This window comes from Strix uralensis, chromosome 1 (assembly GCF_047716275.1).
Source record: "Strix uralensis isolate ZFMK-TIS-50842 chromosome 1, bStrUra1, whole genome shotgun sequence".
Lineage (NCBI taxonomy): Eukaryota > Metazoa > Chordata > Aves > Strigiformes > Strigidae > Strix > Strix uralensis.
In genome coordinates, this window is record NC_133972.1 from 166,017,501 (window position 1) to 166,038,305 (window position 20,805).

The 20,805-nt window shown below is 38.9% G+C and overlaps 1 protein-coding gene across 6 annotated transcripts; it reads right to left on the reverse strand.

Annotated features, from left to right (window-relative positions):
- Positions 1-1,219: 1,219 nt before the first annotated feature.
- TMEM71 (transmembrane protein 71) lies at positions 1,220-20,805 on the reverse strand. Of its 6 annotated transcripts, none has more exons than XM_074888137.1 (11): positions 20,555-20,805; positions 18,060-18,584; positions 14,923-14,980; positions 10,718-10,930; positions 9,756-9,913; positions 9,052-9,231; positions 8,542-8,617; positions 7,977-8,026; positions 7,754-7,826; positions 6,288-6,314; positions 1,220-5,082 (listed from the first exon to the last, which is right to left on the reverse strand). In XM_074888137.1, exons 2-10 carry the CDS (start codon positions 18,070-18,072, stop codon positions 6,308-6,310), a joined length of 828 nt encoding a protein of 275 aa, XP_074744238.1. In that variant the 5' UTR covers positions 18,073-18,584; positions 20,555-20,805; the 3' UTR covers positions 1,220-5,082; positions 6,288-6,307. The 6 variants fall into 6 exon arrangements, with proteins under 6 accessions (XP_074744238.1, XP_074744246.1, XP_074744221.1 ...); XM_074888145.1 differs by having other exon boundaries at positions 1,220-5,827; XM_074888120.1 differs by lacking the exon at positions 6,288-6,314 and having other exon boundaries at positions 1,220-5,827.

Below are 20,805 nucleotides of genomic sequence, written 5' to 3' on the forward strand. Positions count from 1 at the left end.
TGCCAGGTGTCCACCCAGCTGCTCTCTCACTCCCCCTCCTCAACATGACAGAGGGAGAAAATATGATGAAAAGCTCATGGATTGAGATAAGGACAGGGAGTTCACACACCAATTACCATCATGGGCAAAATATACTTGACTTGGGGAAATTAATTTAATTTATTGCCAATTAGAGCACAATAATGAGCAATAATAACAAATCTAAGAACACCTTCCCTCCACCACTCCCTTCTTCCCGGCTCAACTTCATTGCAAACTCTTGTACTTGTAAGTCCTGATTTAAACCACAGTTTGTTATAATCAATATATATGTAGGTCCTGGTTTGCCAAATGTACTTAAGCTGTAGGACTACTTGTCTGAGCAAGTAGCTTCTCAATTGTGATGAGCATAAAAGAGGTATTCTCTGTATGCCAGTGCCTAAAAAGCTCTCGGAGTGTATTTGTTTTCCTCTTGTGAAGAACAGCTTTGTTTATGACTCAGGACTAAACTATTTATTCAGGAAGGCAGAAAGCCATATTTTGGAGCATGCACTTGCAACACGCTAGTCCTAACCTGGTAGCCTGGTACACATGCAGCAAAGCTAGATGCTGAAGTAGGATAATCACACTGGTTTCTTGTCCTTCTTCAAACTGCAGGGTCTTCAGAATGAGCCTTATTAATCCATGACCTTGATTTTACTGGGAATAATGACATACTGATAAAGTGTAACACACCATCCTTGAGCATCAATGGTGTTGTGCTAAAGCCCTTGGATGCTCAAAATCTCAGATTATCATTGCAATGTGGCTCTCCAAGTTGTGCCTTGCTGTTTCTAACTTCCAATATACTCAATTCAAAGGCTAAGAGATCTGCCAGATTGTCTTGTTGCCCTTGGGATACACTGAACTCCTGAACCCTGACACAGTTTCAGAATCAAACAGTATCCTTTTGAGCTTCACTTTCACCACATAAAAATTCAGATAAGACCAAATGTTTTTATCCTTTGCAGATTTTTATATTTTATAGCTTGGAAGAATTTTCTGCTGTGTAAATTTGAAAGAATGAAAACTGATAAATCCAGCACATCATACACACATGCTTTCAGCATTCAGACCTATATGTGAGCTGCTCTTACAATATGCTTCATTGAACAAAACGTTTGCAGCCCATACATCAACACAATGTACGTATACAGGTTTGATGTAACTTGCAGGTATGGTGTCATACAACTTCTCAAGAGACTTATACATTAATTTATTTTCAAATTAAATACACATTTTATATTTACATACATTGACCTTACTATGTTCATTATTTTCATGCAATTATTTTTCACTCAAATTATGTACTAAGAGCTTTACATAGCACAAGCCCAAATTATTAACTTGAAGCAGTGTACATGACAGCGATAATGTAATGAGCCACATTACTAACAGGAGAATGGAGTTGAGAAAGAAGAAAAAGGTCCCATCTGGTATGCCTTCCCTGAAGAAATTCGCTTTACTGCTTTAATACATTAAAAGTTTACTTGTTAAATGCATAAAACAATGCAATATAAAACATATTTCTGTCATGACACAAAATAAGCTTTATAGCATTATTATTACAGTGCATCAGAAGTATTTTGAATATGTGTTCACTCCATTAGTATATACTCAGGTAAAGTGCTGCAGACCCAGCAAATTGATATCCATGGACAAATCTTAGCTCTTAAAATGCTGCAGGTCAGAGTCTTAGCTGGTGGAGATCAGCTGATTGATACCCACCCAGAATCTGAACCTATGTCTTTCTATTTATTTCCTATTACATTATTATTATTGGTTTGGGCTTCACTGATATTAATATTATTGTTGCTGTTGTTATAATAATAATTATTATTATTATAGTCTATGGTGGTAACATACTTAGTAACTGTAACAAAATGAGGCTTTCATGTTCACACCAAAGTACCAATAAATCCTCTCCCAAAGAGCACACAATCTACAGGATAGGACATAAGCTCACAAATGATAAATTCATTGAAATATATGCAATTCCTAATAATAATCCTCATTATTGACAATACCCTCAAATACAGGAAGAAATGCAAAGAGGAACAACTTTACTGATAAGTAAATGCCAGACAGAAGGGAAAAAAAAGGCAGCATAAGAAACCATAAAAAGTAAATAATATAAAATGAAGTAAGAGTTTTGCTCAGTGTATACTAAAATGTACAGAGGTTTACAAATCACTGCAGCTATTTCACAAAAAAAATACATTGAGGAGCAGATTCTGCAGAACTGGACTAAATGACCATACCTGTATTCTGTACCAGTCTGGTTTATTCCATATAATTTTAATAAAAAATGTTAATCTGTGTAGGGTTTGGCTTCTGTGAGTAATGCTTTCAGGATAAATACAAAACAGACTTGCTCACAGACTAGGAACATTGTAAACTAAGGGATGCCATAAATACTATTATTGTGCTTGCTACTGTTCCCTTCAACATGAACATTCCCGCTATAAAGCACTACATGATATATACTTAAGAATGACCCTGAAATTCAGCTGAACCCAGCAAGAACTAAGAGTATAAGACAAGTTGTAATGATAAAAAATAATAGTAACAAACAGTATGAGATAATGCACAAGGGTTATAAATCTATAGAATTAAATTCTTCTTTCATTCTCTTTTTCTAAATATATTAAAGTGGAGTAACTGTAATCACTGGGGGCAGAAACATAAAATTCTAGTTGTTTTCTCTGTTTGTAGATGCGCTAGTTAATCATTAATCAACAAGTGGTTTTACTTTGCTACAATTACATTTCACAATTATCCTAGGCTTGATTCTCCAGATAACAGAAGCTGCAAATACTAACTACCTCTGAAAGTCTGAATTGAAATACTTAGGTTAGAAAATGCCTTCAACTTTTTGTCAAATGGATTCTGGCTTAAAATTTTCATCCAATGGGATTGAACATAACATATTACTGTGCCTCTTTTCAAAGAAACAATACAAGGTTTCCTTTTATGTCCATTATATATGGAAGGCAACTACCAAAGCCCACCAGTCTGGTAACTGAATAGAACTTTGTTAATTCAACATTAATGAATATCATGGAGGGCGGATTTTAACAGATCCCAAGCATATTATTTTCAGCCCTTGAATTCCAATTGCCAAATTGTCCCAGAACTTCCCTCTCTCCAGATCACACCAATTCCAATTTACAGTTTATATTTATTCATAGACAGATTATAGAAATTCATTTTAGAACAAATTTTTGGCAAGCTGAATCAGCTTTTTCTTCACTAGTTTACAGTGAACTAACTAGTTTACAGTGAACTCAGGCTTTTCTAGTTTTCAGCATAATCACTTCGATGACTGCAGGGTAATTGCAATCTTAGACTTTTCTCTCAGTATAGGATTTCATTTTCCAGATTATTTTTCGAGGAGGTTATTTAAACCCTAAAGAGCTTTATAAGCCTTTAGTTTAAAGAGTGCATTTAGTAATGGACCTGTTACAAGTAGCAATAAAATAGGTAACGCAATATTTATAGATATTACACAATGATGTTTACTCTCAGTTGTCTCCATAGTTAAAGTAAATAAAGAAGCAGAATTATTTAATACTGGCAAAATTATTCAAGTGTATTAACTACAAGTAAATATGAGGATAAGTATTAGAACTACTATTATAGTTACATAATACATGTTTTATGAAGAAGAACATCCTATTTTTGCCATTTATTGAAACTATAAAACCTGGTCTTGTTACATCAGATGGTCTGCCTTCATATAAAGTCCATTTAATGCACTGGGCAGAAGTAAATTACTCTGCAAAATTGGTAATTTGGGTGAAATTTCCCTCTTTGAGCTCTTAATGCTGAGCTGTTGATGCTTATCTTCAAAATATAACCATCTATTTACACTTTGAAAGACAAAATGCACATTTTAACTTAATTGCAAGTACTCTATTCCTCATTGCATCACTTATTCAGAATTTTGATGCTAGAAATACATCTATAACTTGCTTGAGTTTGGCTTGGACACAGATTTGGACAGACAGTGGTGTTTCAGTTTTGTCGATTCTTTCTTCCACCAGAACCTTTTGTTTGTGTGCTTTTGCTGCAGAATTTTCAAACCCCTGACGTTCTGCCTGCCAGCCTGATTGTACCCCATGGGCAGACCTAGCCCTTCCGCAGCAGCATTTCATGTCTGATTTACCAGCTGGGGCTGTGCTAGCTCTGCTTTTAGCACAACAGGGGACAAGAGACTAGAAGCAGCGCTAGTTATGGAATGATTTAGTGGGCAATAGCGTCCTCACACATTATCATTGTTTTGTTGCACGGGAAGATGAAATCCATGCTGTCCTAGATAAACTGGCATAGAGGGAGATATTTTAAGAAGCAGATTATTAAAAGCCTGGAGTCACAAGATAACAGGTTTTGGTTACCCACAGATTGTATGTGTAATTTAGTCTCTGTTGTAGCAAAGATCCAAGCTGAAAAATAGGGCTCAGTGTTTCCAAAGTAAATACCTGCAGGTCTCATATTTTTGTACAGGAATCCAGGTAATTCAGATTCATCACTGCTTCTCCACATCCTGATTCCTGGTTTTCTGAGGAGTGCTTTCCTTCCAATAATATTTCTTTCTTCCTTTCTTCTTTTTTCATAATGCTCAGCATAAAGGCCAAAAGGCAGTGCACACACAGGAGACAATAAAGCTTCTGAAATATGTGGTAACCACTATCCAAATCCGTTGTCTTTGAAAGCACGTTGTTACAAAAAATTGATATATGAAGTATGGGAAGACATAATTCTTTAATAAAAAGATGTTTTCATGTGGATTACAAAACACGTTTTACCATCAATTTATTACCAAAATGTTTGTGGGACCCCATGCCTACATAGGATTTAACTGACATAAGAGACTAGAGGTACAGCAATTGTTTCAGATGACTGCTTTCAGATAGTCACCAAGAAGTATGGCCTCACTCACAGTTTGACCAGAATAAAAATAAAGAATTGCATTTTGAAGGAAGAATACTAACAATTCTGTTATTTTTTTTCCACAGGAACATGTGTAATGATGGCCATAAGGAGGTATCAAATAGTTTGATGCTAAAGAAAATAAATTTGAGGAGGAAGAAAAATGAAAACTGTTAGTGAATTGATTTTGAAATATAGAGAGGTAACTACTCTGCTTTGAAGTTTCTACAAAAGGCAAGAGACAAGCTTGTTTTGAAATGCTGGAGATCCTGTCTCTCAGTATCCTGTGCCAGTCTGTATTTAGTTAGATTCTCCATCCTGTAGTACCTGCTTTGATTAATAATGATACTGGCTTTCAAAATCAGACAACTTTACAGTTCTGGTGCTGCAGCCCTTACATAAACAGTCCCACTGGCTTTAAGAAGTGCCATATCTAGCATCCACTGCTTGGCCCACTGGGTCAATAGGATGTATTTTTTCATCATAGGCTTTAGTAAGTCTGCAAAGTGATCAAATGCCAGAATATTATTCTAAAATGCTCAGTTTGAACATCCTCTTTCTGAGGACTGACAAAGGTTTCCCAAGTTGTGTCTGCAGCTGTGCAGATGCCTTTAGATTTCAGAAGCTGAACTGCACTCATCTAGCAAACTGATGAACAAGGCTGTTTTATCCACACTGTAAGGAATGCAAACCCTGGCACAGCTCCACTTAGTTCCTTCTTTTCAAAGTAAAGAGATAAAGGAAATAACGGAGTCAGGACTGGGATGGCCAGCTCCAAGTACAAATAAATCAGTGCTCTTGTTTTAAAGGTCCTGAGCTGCACCATAACTTAGAAATGCTTGGTAAACAGAAACTGGAGACTGAGGATGAGGCTTGACTGAAAAAGAATAAGGAAGAGAAGAATCTGTAAATATTTTCCAGATATTCTGGACTAATACATGTTGATGCTGCTTCACTCCTTCAGTAGAGTGATACCAAGTTAGAGCAGTACAGCACCTGGCACTACCATTCAGTTTAAACTTGGAAAAAGGAGGACTTGCTTTGCCCGTTACTGAAAAACATGTTTTCTCTGTGCTGAAGCACAGCAGTTGTTTAACAGCTTACACTCTTTAGCAACTGTTGTCAAACAATAAAAAATATTTCATCCAAATAAATTCAAAGAAGCGTTTTAGACAGCAAAGTGGAGTAATTCGCAGTGGAAACTGGCAAGGGTCCTGCAGCTAAACCTTCTTTTAATGAAAAGTCCAGGGAACCTTTCTGGCATGCTTGAACCTGTTTTGTAATAGGGCTCACCCGAAATGTAGAGGAATTCTTTGTAAATTTAAACATATACTCACCAGTTACTCTTTCTTTCCGATTATTTCCTGGGGGGAGAAAAATAAAGCATACACTTTTGTATGTCTTGATTTAAACCACAAACTGTGAGTATATATGCAGGTTGTGATTTGCCAAATTTAGTTAAACTGTAGGATTACCTGTTTGAGCACGTAACTTCTCACTTGTGATGAGCATAAAAGAGGTATTCTCTGTATACCAGTGACTAAAAAGCTCTTAGAGTGTATTTGTTTTCTTCTTGTGAAGCACAGCTTTTTTTATGACTCAGGACTAAACTATTCAGGAAGTCAGAAAGCCGTATTTTGGCGCATGCACTTTGCAGCACGCTAGTCCTAACCTGGTGGTGTTGTCTTTATATGGAATCATGACATAATAACAAAGTGTAACATACCATCCTTGAGTATCCAAGGTGCTGTGCTAAAGCCCTTGGATGCTCAAAATCTCAGATTATCATTGCAATGTGGCTCTCCAAGTTGTGCCTTGCTGTTTCTAACTTCCAATATACTCAATTCAAAGGCTAAGAGATCTGCCAGATTGTCTTGTTGCCCTTGGGATACACTGAACTCCTGAACCCTGACACAGTTTCAGAATCAAACAGTATCCTTTTGAGCTTCACTTTCACCACATAAAAATTCAGATAAGCCCAAGTGGTTTTATTCTTAGGAGATTTTAGATTGTATATGCTTAAAAGAACTTTTTGCTGCGTAAAAAGTGAAAGAATGATAATTCACAAATCCAGCATATACATACATGTTTTCAGCATGGAGGCCTATGTATGAGCTTGCTCTAAAGATATAATTCAGACCTTCTATATATGTAAGTCTTCTTCTCCAGAAGGATTTAGAAGCTACATCTCTGTGGAAAACTTTGAAATAAAGCAGTCAGAAACAGCAACATCAGCACCTTAAATCAGTTCCTCAGACTGATTTAATACTTCTAAGACATTTATCAGACCACATTATAAGCCAAAGGCAAAGCTCTGTCCTGAACCTAATGGTGCATTGGGTTAGTGGGGCCAAATCATATCAATTCTCTAGTCCCTGGAAGGTGGTGATGTGGCTAGCAGCATAGTTAGCTGTTTTTATTTTTTCCAGACAAAAATAAAGGCTCATTTGGCCTGGGGGTGGACTTCAGTGCAAGGCTTGAAAGCACACCTCTGGATTCCTAAGTTACTAACCTTGCTCTGTATCTGCATCTTCATGTTATGGCATATTAGGTTTATCGTCCTTTTCAGCTAACAAATAGGTGTTACAACATATATTGTACATTATGAAAAGGCAGTTTTTCAAAATAAACAGAGTTTCTATGAATAAAAATCAGTAACAGGAAAAGCCAAATCCTCATCAGTTACTTCAGATCATGTCTTCTATCCTTTGATAGGAAAACAACAGAAGGTATCTCTCCTACCTCTTCTTAATATAAAACTTCTAAATTCCTCTATTCATTACATGATGTTAGAGTCACTTACCAAAACTTAGCTGTTTTGAAAGACGTGTCAAGACTGAAGAAAGATGACACAGCAGCATCTTGGGACAAAAGAACTGTGAAATTTAAATGCAAAGTCCTGTAACTGATTGAAAGTTACATTCTGTCCCCATATGCCCCCATATTGCTCTTGTTAGCATCAGTAAGAGCCATGGATGTACTTAGTAAAATATCGTGTGTTGAATATAAAGAAAGTCTGTACTTACAAACTAAAATTATCAGCAACAAAGTGGCAGACAATCCTCCCAGAAAATATCTGAGAACATAACAATACACATAAATGTTAAAAAAAAAAAAAAAAAAAGGATGCATATTGAGTTAATAGACATGAAGCCTGGGTGGGAGGAGGAGAGTAGGTTCTTGCAGATGAACCCTCTGAACTCTGGTAGATGAACTGCAATTTGAAACTTAATTTGAAAATTAATTACTTAATCTATTGAGGATAATCTCCTAGAAAGACCTCAGCATTTCCAGACTGAGAGAAACACCCACATTGGTCACTTAGAAAGACATGGATCCATTCTGATTCTACTCAGCCTTTCAAAACCCCTGTCCAAGCACACCTGACAAAGTAGTTTTCATATCTGCATACATATTTCCTATTTTTGTGCATATCTATATAGCTTGGATATTTGCCTACATCAACTATCATGTGAAAAAATATTAAAAGTTATATCTGACTTTGAAAATGTGACCCTTAACTTATGTTTTATTCACCAACTGAAATGGAGTAAGTATTAATATCAGAACAAATAAAAAAAAAAATATTACCTTGTACATATTGAAATGATTAAACATGTGATCAGTGCAACCATCTGAGAAAGGACATTTTGCACTGTCCTGGATTCTAAAACAAAAATCAGGAAAATAATTTTCATGAGTTTTCAGGAAAGTAAATATATGACAGGAGGTGTTTGCAAAGACTACCTTCAGCCTGTGAGGCCAGTCTCTTCAGCTTCTTTTTAAGAGAATTCGCCTAGAGTGATTCAAAGCGTAAACCTAATTTTTATGCCCTGGGTGTCTCTCAGGAGTCTTTTTCCCCCACAGCCATAGAGACACTGTGCCTTCCATGCTCTCAGAAAACAAGCCTTTCTGAATAATTGCCTGTTTCAGTTTTTGTTTCCCTGCCCTTTCCTCCATTTTCCTCTTCACTCCACTTTTTTCTTTTTCCATTTATCACTGAAAATAGGAGAGGAAAAGATGTGACCAGGGAGGAGTAAGCAAGTAAATACCAATTTTAAGACTAAAAATGAGGCATATCAGAATAAGAATGTAACATACCTGCATTGCTCAAAGTCTCTCCATTTGCATTTATCATAAATGGAGAGCAGGATTTTGAAGCACAGAGTGGTTTCTCAGGCTGAAGAAACTCATCATCTTTGGTGAGAGGGGCTCCATTAGATACTGGAGTTTGCCTTTGTGGCACACGACTATTATATTCAGAAGAAAAGTCAGAATCACCTACAAAAAGTGCATGTGTAACTGAGATTGCACTAAAGAAGAGCTTTGAGACTTTGCGTTGATCAATTTTTTGGGGGGTAGGGAAGTTAATTACTTAGTTACAGGGAGGTTTCCAAATTGCTAAGGGTAGGGAATTGGCAGGTTCAATGTATGCAGGAGAAAATATGCAGAGTAAATACAAAACTGCATAAAGCATAACACAATGAAGTTATTAAAACACCCAAGTGAAGGCAGACAGTGCCAGATATTAACAACACCAGTATAAATATCACTGGTGATGACTTCAGATTCAAATTCGGTCTAAAAATGTGGTTTTGGCACAAAAGTCTTTGTGGACTCATACTCTTGTTTTAATGCCAAGAGCTCAATTCACCACTTACTTACAATTCTGTAACCTGCAAACCTTTTACCTGCACATCTTGGTAGACAACTCCTGCAAAACCTATAGAAAGAGATACCCAAGTCCCACTAAATATAGACTGTAATGTTGTAGCTCGATTACTTGGTACCTGGTCAGGGCTTACCGGTATCACTCTGACTGGCTTCTAGTTTATTGCATCCATCAGGCCAAGGATCATCTACATGGGAGGAATCCATATTACTGCTGGGCCATGAACTGGAGGTGCTGAGATTGAACAAGCTGGCCAGAGAGCGACGGATTTTCTTCCTTCGCCTGAATACACTAGAAAGAACAGACACGTTGTCAAGGAATAGACTTAATTATTCTTGTTGAGCAGGGACATAGCTCTAAAGCTTGCAAGACTGACATGAAAGATCCAGGTTTTAGGTGCTGTTCCTAGCTCTGTTCTTGACCCTGGGTATGTCACCAGGAATGAGTGCTGCACCCCTCAATAATGTCAGGGAATGTGTTAGCAGCATGGCAATATCTCATGCTGTTGTGATACTGGATATTGTGATGCCAGATGAGACTACGGTTACTGGGCTGTGATACTGCTCTGAGTGGTCTCATGCTACCCATGAGTTTCACCCTACCATACCCCATTTGGTGCAGCCTGAATCCACTGTACTTCAACTTTTTTTAACTACATTTTATATACCTTCTTAAACCGGAGTTCTTCTGAAATCAAGAGATATTTTTCCCTGAGTAAGAATTCCAGGACCAGACCTTTTTTATTTTTATATATATATGAGTTTTATATATATATATGTACACACAATTTTTTCTTATTCGTTATCATGGTAACACCCCATTGGCTTTCCTTTTTCTTTATTGGACACAACTGCAATTATAGCAACAACTGTGTATCGAAGAGCTTTTTGAGTAGCAAGATTAGACATGACTGAAAATCAAGCTATTTCAATCACTGCACTCTCTAAACTAAATCAGTTGAGATGTTCTCATTAAGAAGCAATGCTGCTCTTATGCCAAGCAAAATGTAGACAGCCACACAGATACCTCCAGGTAAGTCCAGAGATGTGGAGGCAATTGCCAACATTGAGTAAAATCTGCATGTAGTTCACTTACCGAACCAAATTCTCTTTATATGTAACAGTTGTCTGGGATGGTGTCAGTGTGATGTTGCCCTCTTCATCAGTCAGAAAACTGTCTTCTGTCAAAACGTAATAACCATTAGAAAGCAGTCGAGGGCTGTGGCGACATGTGGAAAGGGAGCCTGTCAGAGGATTTGTGGAACAACACTCATAGGCAGGGTCATCATCCAAAAAGACACAAGCATAACTGAAAAGGAGAAACGAAACCCTTTAATTCAGTGAATATCTAGACAGACCAAACCCATGATTTAATGATAGTGAATTTAGATTACCAGCTGATGGGAGCTGGTAATGATATAGAGCTAAAATATGTGGATATAATGATACTACTTCTGGACCTAGAGGGTTTTGGCCAGCTAGAGTGTGCCTGCATCACACTTTCCAGAGTGTCAGATTACAGGAGGGCTTCATTCCAGGTGGAGCATTTCATGAATGCATGGAGCCAGCTTGAATTGAGAAGCACATGGTGTATTTCTGTGGCAGTTCTCTTGGCGAAGGAGTCCTGCCAGATCTATACCTACCTGGAGCTGTCAGAGGTATTCCATTATTTTGCTTCTCTGAGTTACTGTAAATGGTGCAAGCCTGAGTGCCTCTGAACTAGGCAGGATTTATTTGCTTTTTGTAACCTAGCCATACTTAATGAAGATTCCAGTATTTAAAGGGTGGCTACAAAGAAGATGGAGACTCCCCTTTTTACAAGGAGTCACATGGAAAAGACGAGGGGTAATGGGTACAAGTTACTCCTGGGGAGATTCCAACTGGACACAGGAGGAAAATTTTTCACAATGAGAACAATCAGCCGCTGGAATAATCTCCCCAGTGAAGTGCTGGATTCCCCAACACTGGACACTTTTAAGATTCAGCTGGACAGGGTGCTGGGCCATCTTGTCTAGACCGTGCTTTTGCCAAGAAAGGTTGGACCAGATGATTCATGAGGTCCCTTCCAACCTGGTATTCTGTGATTCTGTAATTCTATGATAATATTTAAGGATACATGACTTCTAATTCTCACAAATCCTAGAATACCATGCAGCTAGAACAACATAGGTTAAAGTCTACACATAGTGATAACTTTATCCAGCACTGAAATACAATTGATTTTGAGATTAAATATAGCACAGAAAAATACACTATGTGGTATTTAAAATAGAAGTGAGTAGTGACAGAGGTGAAAGAATCTAAATGTTGTAGACATTTTACTTAGCTCAAGTAAAATTGGATTTATCTTTAGTCCTTTCTCCTCAACCCCTTTGAGATCCAAGTGGCCATGCAGTCACATCCATGGAAAGAAATAAGAAAATGGATTGATTCAGAGTCTGATGTGGGTTTCAGAAGCAGGTTTAACTATCACATATGGCATGTCACAGAGGGATACCATAATTTCAGTGGAGGGAGAAGCATGTGGAACAGAGATACTCCAAAACCTTGTAACCAGTGCTTCCAATCTCCACAGCAGTATTTCTGAATCATAGAATCATAGAAACATAGAATTATTCCAGTTGGAAAAGACCCTTGGGATCATCGAGTCCAACCATCAGCCCTACTCTACAAAGTTCTCCCCTACACCATATCCCTCAACATCTCATCTAAACGACCCTTAAACACATCCAGGGATGGTGACTCCACCACCTCCCTGGGCAGCCTATTCCACTGTCTGATCACTCTTTCTCTGAAAATTTTTTTTCCTAATGTCCAGTTGTCCTGGTTTAACCAGGATAGGGTTAAGTTTCCCCAGCAGTGGGGGGGAGCTCTAGCCGGGTTATTCAGATACCATGCCGACGTCACATCCTGGCAGGTCACATTTTCCTGGCGCGGAGCGCGGTGCACTCGTGGTTTTGTACATCGTGCTTCAAACTGCTGTATTTGGTAGCTATTTTGCTCTGTTCACTGCTATCACTATTACTGTTATTGTTATTGTTGTTGTTGGTTGTGTTGCTATGGCACTGTTGTATTAAACCTTTCCTTATTTCAGTCTTGGGGCTTTGTATTTCACTCCCTTTGTGGGGGAGCGGCCGCGTGGTCTCAGACCCTGGCAGGGGCTAAACCACCACACCAGTCTAAACCTCCTCTGTTGGAGTTTAAAGCCGTCCCCCCTTGTTCTGTCACTAATCACCTGTGAGAAGAGACCAGCACCAACCTCTCTACAATGTCCTTTCAGGTAGGTGTAGAGAGTGATGAGGTCTCCCCTCAGCCTTCTCTTCCTCAAACTGAACAGTCCCAGCTCCTTCAATTGCTCCTCATAGGATTTGTTCTCCAGGCCCTTCACCAGCTTCGTTGCCCTCCTCTGCACTCGCTCCAGCACCTCGATATCTCTCTTGTATTGAGGTGCCCAAAACTGGACACAATACTCAAGGTGTGGCCTCACCAGTGCAGAGTACAGGGGGACTATCATCTCCCTACTTCTGCTGGTCACACTATTTCTAATACAAGCCAGGATGCCGTTGGCTTTCTTGGCCACCTGGGCACACTGCTGGCTCATGTTCAGCTGCTTGTCAATTAGAACCCCCAGATCCTTCTCTTCCAGACAGCTCTCCAGCCACACCTCCCCAAGCCTGTAGCGATGCAGGGGGTTGTTGTGGCCCAAGTGCAGGACCTGGCACTTGGCCTTGTTGAAGTTCATCCTGTTAACGTTGGCCCACCGATCCAACCTATCCAAGTCTCTGTAGAGCCTCCCTATCTTCATGCAGATCGACACTCCCGCTTAACTTGGTGTCGTCTGCGAATTTACTGATAATGCACTCTATGTCCTTATCAAGATCATCCATAAAGATGTTGAACAGAAATGGTCCCAACATCGAGCACTGAGGAACACCACTTGTGACCGGCCGCCAGCTGGATTTAGCTCCATTGACCACCACTCTCTGGGACCGTCCATCCAGCCAGTGCTTGACCCAGCAGACCGTTTGCTCACCCAGGCCATGGGCAGCCAGTTTTTCTATGAGAATCCTATGGGGAACTGTGTCGAATGCTTTTTGAAAATCTAGGTAGATAATATGGACAGCTTTTCTCTCGTCCAATAGTTGGGTCATCTTGTCATAGAAGGAGATCAGGTTTGTCAGGCAGGACCTGCCTTTCATAAACCCATGCTGACTAGGCCTGATCCCCTGGTTGTCCATTATATGACTTTTAATGGCACTCAAGATGACCTGCTCCATGACCTTCCCTGGCACCGAGGTCAGACTGACAGGTCTATAGTTTCCTGGATCCTCCTTTCTGCCTTTCTTGTAGATTGGTGTCACATTTGCCACCCTCCAGTCCAATGGGACCTCCCCAGTTAGCCATGATTTCTGGTGAATCATGGAAAGTGGCTTGGTGAGCACATCTGCCAACTCTTTCAGCACCCTTGGGTGTAATCCACCTGGTCCCACAGACTTGTGTGCATCCAAGTGGTGTAGCAGGTCTCTGACCACCTCCTCTTCAGCTGTGCTGACCTCATTCTGCTTCCTCTCCCCATCTCCCAGCTCATGAGGCTGGGTGTCCAGGGAACAGCCAGTTCCACTGCTAAAGACTGAGGCAAAGTAGGCGTTGAGCACCTCAGCCTTTCCCTCATCCTTAGTTACCATGTTTCCCTCTGCATCCAATAAAGGAGGGAGATTTTCCCTAATCCTCCTTTTGCTGTTAACGAATTTATAGAAACGTATTTTATTATCCTTAACAGCTGCAGCCAAGTTGAGCTCTAGCTGCGCTTTGGCTCTCCTAATGTTCTCCCTGCATAACTTCACTACATCTTTGTAGTCTGCATGAGAGACCTGGCCCCTCTTCCAAAGACAATAGATTCTTCTCTTGTTCTTGAGATCCAGCCCAAGGTCCCTGTTTAGCCAGGCCGGTCTCCTTCCCCGCCTGCTTGTTTTTCAGCACGTGGGAACAGCCTGCTCCTGTGCCTTTAAGACTTCTCTCTTGAAGTATGTCCAGCCTTCCTGGACTCCCATATCCTTCAAGGCAGCCTCCCAAGGGATTTTGTTAATCATTCTTTTGAAGAGGTCGAAGTTTGCCCTCCAGAATTCTAAGGTGGCAGTTTTACTAACCCCTCTCTTTGTTTCTCCAAGGATCGAAACCTTCCATTTAAAATTTCCATTTAAAACAGTAATTACATTAATATCAATTCTAGGTGGCCCAAAAGGGATTTTACAAAATCTTCAACAAAATAAAAATAAAATTAAATATAATTTTCCTCAGTACCTTGGAAAAATACATTGTGAGAGGCTGTGTCTGTGTTCTTCATTAAATGCTGTTGAACCTGCAGAGGCAAAGGCCAAATAAGAAAGAGTTGTTATCATATCCACTGACTGCTCAGTTGACAGGTTTTCACTGACAGGTGCCTTGTGCATATCAAAAATATCATAAAATAAGCTAAAAAAGAAAATGAAATTAGGGAGAGATTAAAGGAGATAAAACAAATGAAAGAATGGGGGAAATACATAGTGTTTATAGCAAACTTATTTCAAGCGGGAAAACACAAAATCAAAGCCAATCATAATCAGATATTTGTACCCTGCACAGCTTACAACCTTGAGAGAAATAATTATGGACACAAATGCAATAGCTGCAGTAATTTTAATGGTGTTTTCCCAGAATTCTGCTTCATGACAAAAATAGTACATGTACTGACAATAGATACAGAGTAGAATGGAAGGGCCACCATTAGCAATACGATATATTTTTCAGATGAAAATTGTGGACATAGCACAACAGGGATAGGGACAGGGAAAGTGGCAAAGATTTGACAACAATATTGTGGCAGAAGACTAAGGAAATAGGATTTGTCTGGATTACCATGGCTCAAGTCTGCAAAGTGCTGCCAGATGTTCAGCATCTGACAGAACCAGTCTTACAAAATATGAGCAATGGCTATCCATAGGGATAATTTATATCCGTTATTACATGGAAAGATAAAAGATATGATCTCTCCCTATATTACCTTGCCTCTCCTGTGTCTTTAGAGCATCATGCTCACAACACTGTTAGTAAATGCCCATCATTCACCTATGAGAGGAGATAGGTCTAAGAGAATTATTTTTTTATGTTCAGTTATGAGCATAGGCAAAGAAAAGACATGAAGGTCAGTGTTTCTACTTTGGTAATCTTGTTTATCCTGATTTGGAGTTCGGTTGTCAGTCACAGCCTGGATGTGAAGGCTGACTGAGCATTGGGACCAGGCAGGGTCACCAAAGAAGGGAAGTGAAACCTTCCAGGGTATTTTATACAAATCAGTCCTATTGCCCTACTCCCATACATACTGTTCCTCCTACACTTTGAAAAAAAAAAAATTCACTATAGCAGGAGAAAATTATGCTCTAACCCTTGCAAAAACAACTGAGGAGGAGACAATTGCAAGAAACTTGGTGGAGATACAAAGAGATCAAGTAGCAAAAGTCAGAATGTCACACAGCAAGTTGTACAAAAAGTGAGAGCAGTGGTGTATTTCATAGCCTGACATGTTGTAGACCCATTTTTTTCATATACGTTTAGCTCCTTAAATTATTTCTCTTATTTAAGGCAAAATCATGATTTTTAATTGTGCAAAAATATTATATCAAACCCAAGAAATTCATACAAACTCTAAAAGAAAATACAGGAAGAACTTGACAGGTGGTTTGTTGATCTGGATATAAACTAAAACCTGAAAAATCCCAAATCTTATCAGTCAAATAAAATCCCCTCCACAACAGAGTTTTTTAATCAAAACCTCTGGTGAATGTGCACAAATTTACTTGCTCCTGGTGTTGATGCAACATGTGATATTTCATCCATCTTGAAAAGGACTGTTTCATACACCCTGGGATAACAGCTAATATAGATTAAAAGAGTTTAAAAAGAAACAGGACTATATTTTATTTTGTCTTGTTTGAAAATCAGGATGTGTAAAATAGTATCATCAATATATATATTATTAGTTAGAATATATTCTTGTTTAGGCAAAAGTGATTGATTCTAGAGCAAATTTGTTTGAAAATGGATGCAGAAGTATACCTCAGCATCAATTATACTACTGAAACCCATAACACAGTTGTATTGAAAGTGATTTTCTCAGTTATGATAATATAAAGTAGCAACCACTAAACCCAATAACTTTTAACAATAGCATTTTACATATGCGTAGTTCTTTCATTAAGAAGTGTTGACACATACTGATCAAAGTTGCAGAACAAACCACAGTCTTTCCTTTACTAATTTGAATTGTCTTATAAATTTGCAAGATATGTCTCTGCAGGATACCTGTTTATCTGCCACCCCCTGCAGAAGTAAAATTTAAGGTAAAATAGAGTATATACATATATTTATAAAAGAAAGAGAAATATACATATACAAATACATTACTGGGGAGGAGATGACTTTTTCTCTTTTGAAGAACCGTTAATAAACAGTTGTAGTTTGCTTTCAAACTATTTTAAGTCATGTTAACACCAAGCTTCTGTAAACAGTCATAGAACAGGCAGTCCAATGGATTTTTTTGCTACCCTTGATCACGAAAATTTTTGTCTCATGCGTTAATGAAGAGGGTTCCTGAAAATCATAATTCAATCAATGCTGGAGAAAGCACGTAAACATCATGTTGTTGACAATACTGCACAGTGTTCTGCTTTCATTTAATATTCAGTCCCATTTCTTGGCTATTAATAGAATGAGAAGCTATAGTAACAATATAAGCAAGCCAAAACAAAGCATCTCAACCACCACTGTACAGTGAATCAGTAGTATTATATCTGTAATTCACAAAAGGAGCATCAATACGGAACCTTTAAAGTATGATATGAGAAAATACCAACAGCTTTAAGAAATCTCACTAAAAGTGAATCTGAGGTGAATGCGGCAATATTTTATGTCAAGAATTAAAATAAAAGTTTAAGGCAACAACCCCACTTGAATTTCAAAACACCCAAAAGCCCATGTTGCAATAGAAACAAAAAGTTATTGTCCAAAACAGTTAGTTTTAATTACCTTTCCCTCAAAAATGAAATTAATCTTTAAGCCAATGATGCCCTCAATTAGTAGCCAGCAATCCCCTGCCCATGTTTATATTCTAAACATTAATATGTACTAAAATATAGTGCTAACTATTAAAATAGCTAAAGCCCAGGCAACCGGTTTTATTCTATTGTACCTACCAAATTAAGTGTCTACAAATGTAGTTCATTTGTTCACACATATTAGTCATTTTTGAAGCACAGTCTAGTCTTTTCTCCCTGCAGGTAATGATAACAACTTTCACAAAATACAAAACTTCCTGAAGAGCAATACAGAAATGAATCCAAAGGCTAGTTATTCCTCAGCTGACAGATATATTAAGAGATAAAGATGTGTAAAATCTTCCAAACCTGGAAAATCCATTTCACTATTAACATGTGTATGCAAAAAAGTTTCTCATCATCAACACGAGAGCCTCTGAGATGATAAGTGGAGGGTGCTCCTTCTGCAGCTCCCTGGAAGAGATTAGCCCTGGGTCTTCAGAAAGGCAGGTCTATGAAGTCCTCTGTTTCCTTTTGAAAACAGCCTGTGCAATCAGCGGCACAGAGGCAGAATGAGGTCATGCTTCCTGTAAAGTAGCCTCACATCAGAAGCATTCATTTTGAAGAGCAAACTGAAGATTAAGATTAGCCCAGTGAACACACTTGCAGGCTGTTGCAAAAGAGAAGATACACTATAAATAACATTTTGCTCCAGTGATGATATGGAGAACAAGGGCAGAACCTTTTCTCATAAAAACAAGTGACACAGGTTGTTGTTTCAGCTTTATTTTTCTGCCTCAATCAGAAAACTTTAACGTGGTATGTCCAGATCACTCCATTTGTTGAAATACTTGTAAACCTGCTGGGCTTTCATGTAGGAAAATGATCCAGCTGCTAAAAAAAAACCTGTGTATAGTAACAAGACATTTTGCAAAAGCACTATTATACAGAAGATGCATTTGGTGAGAGTTCAGAGTTGGTTTAAGTTTCATGGTCAAAAACATTACTGAAGATATATATCATGCAATGTTAAGATAAATCCCTTTGAAAGGAGAAAGGAACAAAGCCATTTGTAAACTTAGTCATTGTTCCACTCTATATGTTTCATACTGTGCAAGATATCAATTCATCATACCTTAAAGTATACAAAAATAAAGTCAAATCCATGTAAGACAAATGGAGCCTGAACAAGATGTCCTGGCAATCAAAATGATTTGATTGTAGAACTATTATACACAAAAGTACTATAAATCAGCTGCTTGACACTGAAGAATTATACAACCTTAGGGAGCAAAACTTCATCTTCAGACAAATAGATAAAACATGCTAGTAGGTATCTCTCCTGATGTCTGTATGTATCACTGACAAAAAGAAAGCATAAATCTAGTAAAATATGATTGATTTGATTTAATGAGAGTATTTTTCCCTGGAGTAGGAAAAATACTTCCACTGACAACAAAGGAATGTAAAATTCTCACCTTACAGAAAAGGAAACAAAAATGGGAATTAGACAATTAAGATGTTACAAAAGAGCTTTTGTTTGGGAGCTAAACTAAAACGAACATTTTAAGGTCCTTTTGCTCAAACGTGAAAACACGGGGCCATGTTCATTCTTCACATCGCTTCTTTTCATTTAGTGGAATTATGCCAATGAGGAAATTTAGTCCAACGTTATTTTCATGGATACATGGACTTCATCACGGAAGGATTTCCCTGGCCACCCTGTCTCTCTACAGGCAATGGACATAAATTCCCAATGGTCTTTAAAACTAGGTCAGCTACTGAAGAATTTCTATACATACATTAATTTACTTCTTGGGAGTATTTTGGGTTTCTTTTCATATTCTTCTCAACAGGAAGCAGTTAATTCTGAGCTTGGACTGCTTTTTTGAAGGACGTTGCTGTTTCATGTTTGTCTGTGTAGTTAAAATATATTGTGTCTACATCATATTTAGACTTAGAGGTGTTTTCTTTTTTAATCACTAACATTCATATCTGAAACTCACTGTTCCACAAGCTTTTGATGCATAAACTTTGTGCATTAGTGAATACTTTACAGGTAGGTGCTAGCTTATAGTTTGTACACACACACACTCACACAAAGATTTATATACAGCTTTTTTTTGTTGCCCTTCCTGTTGCTCCTCAAAATACTCACCCTGCCCCAAGCCCTATCTCAACTGTCAGACTTCAAATTCGAGGAAATTAATACACCAACCAGCTTGCTGTGCAGTAGTTTTATGCCTGTTGCACACATTACAAGTTCAACCCACAAAAGGAAGGAAATGAGAAATTACAATACTAAATACCATGTATCTTTCTACTCTTCTCCCAGGCTTACTCTACTTTCAACAACACTACAAATAAAGGAGAGAGCATATTGCCAGTGGAAATCATATTGTGCTGGGTCTGACAGTCCAAGAGAGGTGAGGCTGGCGCAGCTTCATACCTGAGGTTCCACCAGCATGGAGCCTGAGCACGTATAGCCGGTAGGCACAACCCAGAGCACATGTATACACCATATATATAAATACATACACAACTGGCAGAGACACGGAGCACTCACACAGACGGTATCCTTCTCACTTCTCACAGGACAGAGGGACACTAGTGGGAATATTCAGATACATACACATCTGTACATGCTGGACCCCTCCAGCAGCTGGGCTCAGACACTCTAGTCTGCCCAGTAGCTGCCCATGGATCTCAGCCTCCCCAGTGGCTGGCACTGGACATATGACCCCCAGGCATCAGCCCTACCTCACTTGCTGGTACAGACCAGCACACACACACACACAGAGCTGGCCGGCATGCCCCTGGTCCTCAGCAGCCCACTCCCCATGGCATCACCCTTAGAGACACACCTGCCCATAATGTGTCCCATGTCCCCAGGCTGCAACACTTTTCAGTCCCAAAGCTGCTCTGCTGTTCACTTATCTGAGTGGGTTTCACCTCTGGACACGGGCTGAGGCTCTTCTGGGACAGCCCTGGGAGGGGTCCAGACAGAGTGTGCCTTCCTCTGAGTCCTTAATTTGGGTTCCCACCTGCCTTCGTGCCCCTGTGCTCCTCTGGACTGCTGCAGATGTGCCTCTGATGGGCTGATGGCTCCTGGGAT

Excerpts from the sequence above, each read along its gene's own strand:
- TMEM71 (XM_074888120.1), bottom strand. Across the intron at positions 8,618-9,051 it reads AGAGACTTTGAGCAATGCAG|AATCCAGGACAGTGCAAAAT; the intron begins GTATGTTACATT and ends TTTTTGTTTTAG. Across the intron at positions 7,827-7,976 it reads GTTGCTGATAATTTTAGTTT|TTCTTTTGTCCCAAGATGCT; the intron begins GTAAGTACAGAC and ends TAAATTTCACAG.